This window comes from Lichenostomus cassidix, chromosome 12 (assembly GCF_008360975.1).
Source record: "Lichenostomus cassidix isolate B80296 chromosome 12, HeHo_3.0, whole genome shotgun sequence".
In the NCBI taxonomy this organism is placed as follows: domain Eukaryota; kingdom Metazoa; phylum Chordata; class Aves; order Passeriformes; family Meliphagidae; genus Lichenostomus; species Lichenostomus cassidix.
Window position 1 is genome coordinate 8,636,232 of NC_139493.1, and position 12,111 is coordinate 8,648,342.

Below are 12,111 nucleotides of genomic sequence, written 5' to 3' on the forward strand. Positions count from 1 at the left end.
TGACACCCCCAAACCACTGATGGTAAACACTCTCTTCAGCAGGAGTGATGTGAGGTGTAAAATACTTCTGTCTCCTGGCACTGCAAACACGGGTAACCTGCCAGACCTGGGAGGTTTGTGCTGCTTGGGCCTGCAGAAATGCAGACCAGCTCCTTTATAAACATGTGCCCCTCCCAGTGCATTGCCCACCTTCTGGCAAATAATTGCTCTCTGGAGCCTGGGCCCAAGGGGGTTCAGCCACTGGGCCTGGAGGTGTGGCAACTACAAGAAGTTTACAGTAAGGAGAATGCAGCAGCTGGACCAGGAATGGGGTCCTGCAGCATCCTGGCTGCTGCCACAGCTGGGTTTGGCAGCCCTTGTTTTCGGCTCTCAGCAAGGGTTTTTAAAGAAGCCACACTGTGTTACCCACTCACCCCGGTCTCTGGGCTCTCCCCTGTTGTTCTTCACATGAACACAGTCCCTTCCAGGATTATCAGCTGCTCCTGAGGGTGTGGGAAGCAAAGGACAGAGCCAAGGAGAGCACGGGAGGTAAAGAAGGAAGAGGGGCTCTGGGCTGACACCAATGGCACATCTTTTCTTTCTTTTATTGTAAAACATGGCCAACAAGTACAAGGCTCCAGCCCAGGATCACAGCTCCCAGGTGGAAGGTGGGCCCCACGGGTGGTCAGAAAGCAGCCAAGGGACAGCAGGAGCTCCAGGCAGCCCAAAATAATGGCACTTCTGCAGCAAGAGCAGCTGCAGCGCTGAGCGGCGCAGGGCTGAGTGGCACAAGGACAGACACAGACGGATCTCCTTCAGAAGAGGCGCTTCTCATACCTGTCAGGGAAGCAGCACCAGGGAGTCCCTTTACTGACCCACCTCACCAGGGCAGGGACAAAGGCACAGTAAGAAATGGTTCCTGACAGCCACGAAGGGGAACAGCCTCAGCACCCTGACAGGCTGCAGCTCAGCCTGCCTAGGCGGTGCCAGGGCAAGCCAGCAGCACACCAAGCCAAAGGCATGGCAGCTGAGGCACAGGGGGGCTGTTCCTGACCCTGAGGTGACAAAGACACTGCCAGAAGAACTTACGAGTGGAGGCCGTGCACCCCTCCTTCCACCTGGGCAGATGTCGTCCTCTTCTCAAATTTCAGCTCTCCAGAGTACATCATGGCTCTGAGGGGGAAGGACACTTGTCACATGCCAGGCAGAGTCCAGGGAAGACCATGCTCCGGCACATGCTCAGCTGGAGCAGCTGGGACAAGGGTCACTGTTTCCTCCAGCTGTGACCAGAATGGTCTTTGCTGTGCTCCCAAGAACTAGGCTGGGTAACCTAACCCAAACATTCTGAGCCCAGCCAGTTAATATGCCCCAGGAGACCACACTCTTGCTTCCTTGGGTTGGTAGATCCATGATGCAGTCCCACTGGAGATCAGGGAAGAGAGCTACAAATTATCCAGAACGCATCACAGCTTGAGTACAACTGCCCATGGACTCCAGAAGGCAGCACCATGACCTAACCAGAGTACAGGCGTGGGGAAGCACTCACCGGACTTGGGTCAGGCTCTTGGCACCAATATCCTGGCAGGAATGCTGGATCCCAGCAATTAAGTATGGAATGAATTTATGGATAGAGCCCTTGTCTTGCACTGCACCGGAGACCCCCTGGGCCACTTTGATTTTGTCTGTCTCACTGCATGAAAGCACAAATCAACGATGTTTGTGAAGCAGAGAAACCCCAAAAGCTTGATCTGCTGCCCCAAAGCACCATCTCTGACCTGAAATACCGATTCTGGCTGCCCAAGTTCTTGTCCATGGCATCTAGGGAGCCCATGCCACGGTATTTCTTCAGCCTGATGCCATCTGAGAAGAAGTACTCTCCTGGGGCCTCCGTGGTGGCAGCCAGGAGAGAGCCCATCATCACTGGTACAAGAGATCACCAGGAACAGCACGTCAGTGGCAGTAAAATTCCTCAGGGTCCCTGGGCACAGCACTGGCTGCATCCCCCGTGCCCACAGCCACCTGCAGGTAAATGCCTTCATACCCAGCATGATGCCACACGGAAACACTTCCCAGGAGACTCCCTACAATAGTGCTCACCTGTGGAGGCTCCAAGTGCCAGCGCCTTGGCGATGTGCCCAACTGTCTGGATCCCTCCGTCGGCGATCACGGGGACACCGAACCTCCTGGCGTACTCAGACACCTTGTACACCGCGGTGGCCTGGGGACGGCCACACGCCAGCACTGCGGGACAGAGCACACACACGGTCAGCTCCACGCAGCAGCAACTCCCCATCCCAGCAGGCCCTTTCAGGCTTCCAGCACACACATGCTCCAGCACTCAGAACACACAAATCCCTGGATGCTCCTTCCCTAGGCTGAATTGCAAGAGAAGCAGATGCCTGGGAGATGCCTGCTGGGACATCCTCACAGCCCTTGGCTCCAAAAAGCTGTGAGTGACCTCGGGAGTGGGGTCTTTGATCGGATGCCTGGGATCAGACAAGACTCGTGGTTCATCCTGGTGCACGGCAGACATGTGGGGAGCATGGGAAGGAAATAAAGCAAACTCCAAAAGCTCCTCTCCAGAGCATCCCTGGCATGTAGCCATGTCCCACTGCTTGCTCTCTCCTAGAGCTGCCAGACCCCTTCTCCATGTACCCAGCAGCTGTACGATGTGCCTCTTGAATGGAAAGGCAGCTGGCCGGGAGAGAGCTTGTATGCCTGTATATGGTATAGATACAGATATATCTATACATACAGGTCTGCATACACACACAAACACACATGCAGCAGTGGAAAAGGAAACAGGCAGAATGGTTTGATAATAATTTATGTTCCTGCCCTGCAACGCAGCAAGGATTCCATCAAGTTTAGCTGCCCCATGGGGAGGGAGTTATTAGCTTTGGATTTACTTGTTCTTCCCAGTCGGTAGCAGTTAAGAGGCTTCCATTATGTGAGGAAAACCAGCACAAGGCATGTCTTGTAACACGTTTGTCAGCCACAAGCATGCAAGAACACTGAGATAAGCTTCTCTCAGGGAGACTTCCCTTCCCCACAATTAACTGGAAGCCTTTTCTCCAGTCATGGTTAGTCCCATACATTGGGTAAGATTAAGGCCATGCAGGATTAGTACTTTGGAGCGTGAACTCCAGGTGTGGTTCAGCCTGCATGGCAGCAGTGCTGGCAGCATGTCCCTGGCAGAGGCCTGCTGGGGCCAGGAGGCTGCAGTTTCTCTGCTCCCAGCACTCAGCAGCAGCTGCTGAGGGAGGGAAGCCAGACTCTAGGCTGAGATTGTGGAAGAACTGAATTTAATCAGACCCCAGCATTCAGCTCAGGCTCAGCCAGCCAGGGAGAGGCTGCCAGCTTTATCATCAATGCCCTTAAAGAGATGGTCTCACTCAGTTCTGCATTGCTGAAGGCCACACTGCAGCTGCAAAACGCTGCCAGGGAAGAGCTCTGCAGAGAGAAACACCTATTTCTGGAGGGTTTTGAGTCCAGGGTCTATGGGATTGTGCCATAGACCGTGCAGGGCCTGCAGAAGCCTCTCAAGCACAACCACAGAGACCAGCCCTTTAAGGTACAGCTTGGCTCAGGGCCCCGGGAGCATTGCGCCGCTCTGACTGTCCCAGTGCCCAGTGCCACAGCCCCGGAGCGCAGGCTTCCCAAGCAGGGTTCTGAGCACACACACACATCACACGGTCAGGGTGAAGGTTTGTCCCTTTTATTGTACTGGCAAAGGGTGGCCCTAAGAAATCATCTGCTAGAGAAAACCTTCCGGGATCTGCAAAAGAAACCTCCCCCTTTGAGGTGTCAGAACTAGGAGAAAGGACAAAGCCTAAGGCTTGGCTTGCAGCTGCTGCTTGATCCAGTAGCATCAGAGCAGAGAATGCTGCACCCCTGTGCTGGGCAGGCAAAAACCCCTTCTTTCCACAGGACTTGGTGGGGAAAGATGGAACGCAGCTGCCAAGGTGGCTGTGTGCACTGCAGTCCCTCCATTACCCAGGGGAGCCAGTTCCATGGGAAGCTTGGCCAGTTCACAACTTCCCCACAACTAGGACTATATTTTGAGCACGATCGAGGACTGCTCAGGGATCACCTCCCAGCACTAGATCAGCAGGAGCATGCCTGGCTAGGGATCCAGAAGGTGCAGTCAGAAAGCCCAGCCAGGCTTCCAAATGGATTTTGGAATGGAGAGAGGACAGGCCTGAGTTCCCTCAGCTTGGACAGTTCAGATTCTGCTTTAGGAAATTAGAAAGGCTTCTCAGATTTCATTTCAGATTCAAAACCAGTATCCAAAGCCACAAAACCCCAAGTGCATCTACAACTAAATTATTCTCAAACAAGCAGTAGGGCCATGTGCAGCCAAATCAGGGTCCTGCTTCAAGACACATAATTAGGGTTGGGAACAGGGCAAGTGACTTACTATAGGTGCCCGTGACAGTAGAAGGGCATTTGGGGCTGTGGGACTTTAGGTCTGGAGGGATCTTTGGAGCGGCTAAACAAAAACAAACACACACATTTTAGAGACAGAAGAACAGCAGCAGAACAAAGGACCCCAGAAATGACCTGCTACTGGGCAGAGCATACGGTGTGGGACAGAGCTGACTTTGCAGACCCTTCCTAGCCCAAGCCAAGCCAGAGGCCAGATCCAAGGCAGCCAGATCTGGCTGTGCACAGCGCATGCTCACCCTACCTCAGCAGCCACCCAGAGAAGTGACCCCTACCTCAAAAAACCAGAGTTCTTGCCCATAATAGGAGCTGTGGGCAAGAGTTTTGCAACCACATCTCCTGTGAAGCACCATATTCTACCTCTGCTCTGCTCCTTCACCAAAACCAGCAGCCAACCCCAGCTCCTGGGGCAGCTGGAGGAATACCCTGGACATTCACCTCTCTGCAAAATAGAGTATGCCTTTGCCTCAGGTCCTGCCTCTGCTCTGGCTATGGAAGTGTCAGCCCAAGATCACCACCCCTTCCCTAGACAGATGACCTGAAACAGACTGCCCTGACTGGGAATCCCCCGCAGCCGGGCAAAGCACGAACACAGCACAGGTCCAGGGCTGCTCATAGGCTCCATGCTGGAAAGGGCAGAGCTAATGCAGCACCTTCAGCCAGCAGCTGCTCACTTGCTGCCTCCTGTGGCACAGACCAAGGAGCAAAGCAGAGAGGGGCTGTGCTCGTGGAATGCAGCACCTCACTGCACCACTTCTCTTCACCCCACCTGAGGTTCAACACACGAGGACTGAGTCTGTCCTCAAGACAGCCTTTCTTCAAGCCCTGGGGATGCCCCTCTTGCCTTTTAGCTAAGGGTGACACAGCCTCTGCCACACACGACCTCTGTCTAACTGCAGAGACAACAGCAAGAAATCCCATTTCAGCCTGGAAACTGCAAAGGCATCAAGTCCAGAAGACCAGTATTATTCAAGCATCACGCACACTGCTGCCAGAGGGAAGGGAGCACCGACAGCCTGGTGCTCTTCACCCATCAGCACTGGGGATCCAGTAAGCCCCTCTCCCTGCAGAGCTGCCTGCAGTCCCATCCCACACCAAGCCAGCAGCTCCTCTTGGTCAAAGCCACATCTGCCACACCGGCTCTACTCAGTCTCGGTCAGTACTGGGAAATGCCTTTGCTGCTGCTGCCACCCCAAAGGTTGGGCGCCCTGGACAAAGGGGGTGAAAGACGGTTGCTGCTGGACACTGCCCTCAAAACACGAGAATTCCATTCCATCCCAGCCATGCTGCTTTTCAGCAGGGAAGTTCTACTGAACAGGTGTCTTCAACCTATTTAGGAGGTGGCTGATCTCTCTCACCTTCCTGTGTGATGCAGATGGAGCCACTGCCCATCCCGACCCTCAGGGCATCGACCCCCGCGTCAATGAGGTTCTTGGCCTGAGCCGCAGTCACCACTGTGGGGAGCAGAAATCGGTTTGAAAACAGACAAGCACATTTGCACACAACACTGCTCTGCCCTGGTGCTTCCCCCACGGCTGCCAATACCCCCTACCCAGGGCAACAGCCTGTGCCAGAGCCAGGCCTATCTGAGAGCAGCAGTGAGTTTCTGCCCCAGCTGTCCCCAGTGGGTGAAGTGACACTGGCCCTTTAGGCTACCCTGCAACACACTTCCACCTAAGGGCTGAGGCAGCAGAGGTCATAGCACGGTCCCAAGCACTCTCTAGGCCACAGCAGGTAGGGAGGGCAGAGTACAGGGTAACAGCAGCATGAGGTAAAACAAGGACCACTGGACACTGCTGTCAAGAGGTAGGGAAAATTGACATTAGATTTACACATCAAGCAATATTCATTATTATACAAAATTTTAAACTGGTGTGTAAAATAAGCTAATGTGTAACATGCTACAGAGGACTGTAGCAAGCTGTGCTGCAGAACAAAGGTTTCCAAGTATCTGCAACAGTAAGGTACTGCTCTGTGTCTGCAGTGGTCTTGCTCCATTCCACAAGCCAGAGGAAACCATTTTAAGTTCACAGACATTTACCAAGATGACCGTTCCATTCACTTCCCTGCACCTCCCTCTATGTCTAAGAAACAAACGTCATTTAAAGACAAGAGTCTTCAACACATGCCTACCATTTCCTCCAATAACTTGTAGGTTGGGATATTTCTCCTTAATATATTTTATCATATTGATCTGGAAAATGGAGTTCCCCTGAGAGGAATCCTGCAACAGAAAGAAAACCAATTTCAACCAGAATTTCTGCAGAAGATTGCAAACACAGCTTCCGAAAAGCCTCAGATCTTCACTCTGCTTGCTGGGGTCTCTGCTAAGCTGAGTAAGTGGGTGAAATGACTCCCCAAATTGGACATAGAACCAGAGGAGAAGCTGCTGCCAAGACAGGAATGTACCTTCCCTGTAGAAGGGAGTTTATTGTAAAGACTTCAGTAACATTCTTCATGTTTAATCCTGTGGCTTCTGCAGGAGGCAACAAGTAGAACATCTGGCTGTGGATAAGAACCATCTGGCTCTACCAGCAGGACACTGTCAGCCCTGACTCAAACTACAGGTGAAATGGAGAATATTCCTTGTGAAACCCAGGAGAGCACCTAATCACTGTGCAGCAGAGCAGCTTAAATACCAGATGTTGAGCACCAAGCACTCAGGCACTGTCAATCTCCGTGACCCAGTCAAACCCTGTCTGTTAAACATTTCCCACTGCTCAGCAGTGCCCTCAGAGCACAGCGGACTCACAGAATCACAATCAATGAGAATGCCTTGTGCAAATACAGGCAGTGATGACTGTGCCCAAAAGTTTATAGCCCAAAAAGGGAGATCAGCAGAACAGTTCTGGGTCCACCACTCCTGAACATCAGTAAGAGAATAACACAGTAACAAACACCAAAGGGCTGAAGGGAAACTGGAAGAAACCAAATATTCAAAACTTGCCAAGAACATCAGAGAGGCTGGTGGGAGAGTGCAAGAGGCATTTGTAGAAGATTCTGTATTAACTGACAATATTTGTCTTCTCACCCTTCAGGGCTTCAATGCACCCTACAAACTCCCTCAACATCATATAAATCTCAGGCAAGAGAAATCCATTCTATTTGAGAATTCCCAACCTGAATGGGACTGAGAGGTCAACAAACTAGTGTATTCTAACACAGAAAGGCCTGTGACAAAGACAGTGAGTGGCACGCTGCTGCCACATTGTCAGAGAGGTGCATCCAGCCTGGGGACTCACCCCCCAGTGCCCCAGGCTGACACAGTGCCCACGGGTGTCCAGTGGGTGCTCACCAGCACAACAGCATCCACGCCAGCTTGCACCAGCAGGTCCAGCCGGTACTTGTCATCCTCGTGCGTCCCAATAGCAGCACCACAGAGCAGCTGCTTCTTGGAGTCCTTAGAAGCCAGAGGGTAGTCCCTGTTCTTCTTGAGATCAGTGCGGGCAATGATAGCCACCAGCTCGTCATCTTCATTAACAATTGGCAGCTTGCCTGGAAACAGATACAAAGAACATCACTGCAGATTTCTGCAGGAGATAGACGTTAGCTCAGAGCAGTATGACAGACCAGGAGCATTGGGCAAGCAGAAACTGCTACAAGATGGAGACTCAGAGGTGTGTTACCAAATCTTGCTTGGCCATGGATGCCAGCAGCCCTGGCTCGAGAAACAGAAAAAGGGGTTTGCAGGACTGAAGGACTCAGTATTTTCACATGAACCATACAAAAAGTGTGTATTTTTTAATAATTAGACCCACATCACCCTATTAAAAGTCAAACTACTAAACCGTAAGAGAGCTGAAGTGAGTGCTGAAATGTGAAGGCCAGGAGAGAAAAATCAAAGACATGTGGCTGGACAGCCAAACGCTGGGCTGCCAAGAATCTCTTTAGCTCCAAACACATTTGAGATGAAGGCATGTGAACTCTGTACCCTGGCAAACGGCTCCTCACTGTCCCCTCCCACACTTCACCCTCACAGGGACCGTGTGCCCACATTCACCTACTGCTGCCCCAGCCCAGTGCTTCCACAGCTCTCCCTCGTGCCACAGATGGCCGCAGGTACCTTTTTTACTTCTTTGCAGAATTTCATTTGCTTCTTTCAACATTACACCAGCTGGGGCCACAACAAGATCCTCCCGCTTTGTCATAATCTAGTGGGTGGGAGAAGATAAAAAGTCACAAGAACTCCCTCACACTGATCTGAAAATACCAAACCCCCCTGCCCACGTGAAATGCTCTGCAGCAGCCATGCAGGAGTGCTCCACAAAGGAGCCGACAGCACAGCAAAACACCTCCAGAAACACAGAGGAACAGCCTCCAGTGTGCTGTCCCCATGAGAGCAGTGGCATCAGGCCCCAAGCCCGTTAGAGCACTGAAAACAGGAGGTGGCAGAAAGCCTCAGGAAGCCAAGTGAATGCACCAAGAAACAACAGACAACTCTCAGATGACCCTTATTTGAGATGTCACACAAACAATCCTCCCTTTTAATGGAGCACAAGCAATAAAGGCTGGAGACACCTTCACAGTCTCGTGCTGTTCTGGCAGAAATGCTGCCCCTAATCTTGTTTTCAGGCAGCATCCCAAGTGCACAGGCCCTGGAATGGCTCTGCCCACAATAACCCACTGCTGCTGCTGGTAAGGTCAGTGGGGCAAAGGAGTTGCATCAATCCAAATACGCTCACCCACACTCACTCTGACAAACATCAAAACACAGTGGAAAGCAAAGGGCAGTACTGGACACTGGGGAATGGGGGAACATCTGACCTGGTATACCGGAAAAAGCTTTCACCACAACAGTGGTCTCACACTGGGAGAGCAGCCCAGAGAGATAATGAAATCTCCATCTTTGGAGATTCAGACACAGCCCCACAAAACCTCCCCCAGCTGAACATGCCTCAAGCAGGTGGCTTGACAAGACACCTCCAAGGTACTTTCCAACCACAGCATTCTGTGATCATCAGGTCCCCATGAAAGTTATTTGAGAGAAAAGTGAAAGAAAGAAAAGCTAAAAGGGAACATTCTCTAACCCTTCAGGAAGGTAGACCAGTCACACACAAAGAAAAGGGAACATTTTAGTTATTTACACCATGATAATAGACCTTTTGCATCAGGAAAGAGGCTGACCATGCTTGCATCTACCCAAAATGCTGTCTGTGACAGAACCCACATCTCAGGAGAAGCCTGAGGAATCACAGACATATCCTAACACTTCCTAAGCCCGTGGGATCCATGTGCTTTCCATGCTACAGGAGACCCACGTGTTTAAGTGGATAGCAATGAATGGCTCAGCAAGATGACTGCTGGACTGCAAGTGGAGAGAAGACTGAGGAAACCATTCGTTCCCCTGGCCTTGCCTGGTGACAGGGACAAGCACCAGACACTGACAGCAAATTTCCTGCTCTGCAGTGCTGAATGATCCACGTAAAGGATGAGGGGAGATTCATACTGGCTCCTCTGAATGGGCAGCATTGCTTCAAAGGGCCATGTGCACTTTTATAACCTACTCCTGGTTTAAGGTTCTCATATCGGGTATTTGTAGCAGATTTCAAACCAAACAGGGATCAGCATGTGACACCAAGTTTGGTCAGCAAGAGCTAAAAATATTTGTGAGTCAAGAGCAAAGCGCGGCCAAGAGGCACTGCTGGTGTAACCTGACAGAACCGTGGATCTCACGTTACACAGCTTGTGTAACAGGAATCACAGAGAACATTCTCCTGCACGAGGGGAGTCTGACAGCAAAGCATTATGAAGGCCAAACTGCCAGACTGCAAGTTCAGGGAATTATTTGAAAGAGCAAGTAACCCAAATGAGGCACACAGGGCAAGGCAGCCCAGAAAAGGAAGCTCAGCACTTGGAGGGTTTGTTGGGCAGAGCACAGCTGCTATGGAGTTGGCAGTGCCAGCATGTGGGACCACAGCAGCAGCCAGGCACTCCAGTAATTAATTACTGAAGGAGGGAAGAGTTTCTACGGCACTGAAAAATAACCCCCATGACTCACATAAACTGCATGGCCTGCACTGCAGGAGTCGCTCTGAGAGTGCAAATGAGCAAGACACTCTCCCCTGGAAATACACTCAGAGACAGATCTGCAAACCTAAACTGGAGCTGCTTCCTCCCACTAGCATCACCCTCACCCTTCTCCTTATCACAAGCCACACGGCTTCCTAACACAGCACTCACACCCATGAGGTGCTCACAAGCCCTTCTCACCTCACCGAGGGGCAGGTCATGCTCTGACTCTTTCAAGAAATCAATATCTCTGGACGAGATGATCCCAACCAGCTTGCCCCCCATCTTCCCATTGTCCGTGATAGGAATCCCACAAAATCCGTGACGAGCTTTTGCTTCAAACACATCTCGCACCCGGTCGTTGGGGCTCAGCACCACGGGGTCTGTGATGAATCCTTGCTCGTATTTCTGAAAGGAAGCAGATGCAGAAGCCAGGCTGAGTGGCACCGCCAGGCCAGCCAGGAGCAGGGCATGTGCCCAGGGGTTACTGCAGCCACTCACATGGGTCTGCAACCACCCACTCTGGCCGCATGCTCACCAACAGGATGATTCTCAAAACAGCAACAAAGCTCACCCAAATAATGTTAAAATCCAAGAGTGTCCAGGCTAACCTCCTTCCTGAAATGATGGGGAATATTCCCACACCAGGAGGACTCAAGTCCCAGGCTGCCCATAGACAGCGCCTGGCACACAACAAGAAGGTTGTGCCGGCAAATCCTGGCAGCACTACAGCTCTGAAACACCAAGACCGGGCACACGTCAGCAGTCTCCTCACACAGCTCATTCAGCAAGGCCAACCCGCTGTCCACCTCTGCGGAGCACCCTGTGCCAGCACCGTTTGGCGCTGCCGTTCCAGCCACTCACCTTCACCTTCCGCACTTCGTTGGCCTGGAACTCCGGGGTGCAGTTGTGGTGGATGAACCCGATTCCCCCGGTCAGCTAGGGACACAAAGGGAGCCGTGAGTCACTGCGGACACGGCCCGGCGCTGCACCGGCCGGGTGCAGCAGCGCGGCAAGTAACGATGGAGCCGCCGGGCCCGGCCTGGCCCCGGGGGGCTGCGGGAACCCCAGGGCAGACACGCGGGTGCCTCAGGCAGCGTTTCCTGCCTCGCCACCCCGGTGAGGGTGGCACAAGGGACTCGCCCCCCGCGGGCCGCACTCACCGCCATGGCGATGGCCATGCTGGCCTCGGTGACTGTGTCCATGGGCGAGGAGACCAGCGGGGTCTTCAGGGTGATCCTCTTGGTCAGCGCCGAGGTCAGGTCCTGGCGGGGAGGCACGCGGCGGCGGCGGGTGAGGGGCGGCACCGGCACAGGCACCGCGCAACCCCCGGCCCGGGCCCCGGCTCGCTCCCCCACCCCGGCCACTCACCACCTGGTCCGCCGTGAAGTCGATGTACCCCGGGAGGATGAGGAAATCGCTACGGGGTAACGAGGGGAGAGGCGTCAGCGACTGCAGCGGCCCCGCGCCCCAAGCCCCGGTCCCGGTCTCACCCCCGTGCCGGCCGCACTCACTTGTAGGTAAGCCCATCGCCGCAGCTGAAGAGCTGCTGCGCCGTCAGCCCGTCGTCGGGCACGTAGCCGGTGCCGCCGCTGATCAGGTAGTCCGCCATGGCCCCGCCGCGTGCCCGCCCCGCCACACCGAGCGCACGCGCGCCCCGACGGCCGCCGGGAGGGA

At 53.3% G+C, this 12,111-nt stretch overlaps 1 protein-coding gene across 2 annotated transcripts; it reads right to left on the reverse strand.

The window, feature by feature from the left end:
- Nucleotides 1–556: 556 nt before the first annotated feature.
- Nucleotides 557–12,109, reverse strand: IMPDH2 (inosine monophosphate dehydrogenase 2). Of its 2 annotated transcripts, XM_085072460.1 has the most exons (15): nt 11,949–12,109; nt 11,806–11,854; nt 11,598–11,699; nt 11,299–11,373; nt 10,636–10,842; nt 8,489–8,576; nt 7,721–7,920; nt 6,559–6,649; nt 5,784–5,879; nt 4,400–4,471; nt 2,077–2,220; nt 1,755–1,899; nt 1,526–1,669; nt 1,069–1,152; nt 557–816 (listed from the first exon to the last, which is right to left on the reverse strand). In XM_085072460.1, the coding sequence occupies exons 1-15, from the start codon at nt 12,044–12,046 to the stop codon at nt 795–797; spliced, it is 1,617 nt and encodes a 538-aa protein (XP_084928586.1). In that variant the 5' UTR covers nt 12,047–12,109; the 3' UTR covers nt 557–794. The 2 variants fall into 2 exon arrangements, with proteins under 2 accessions (XP_084928586.1, XP_084928587.1); XM_085072461.1 differs by lacking the exon at nt 4,400–4,471.
- Between the last annotated feature and the right edge of the window lie 2 nt (nt 12,110–12,111).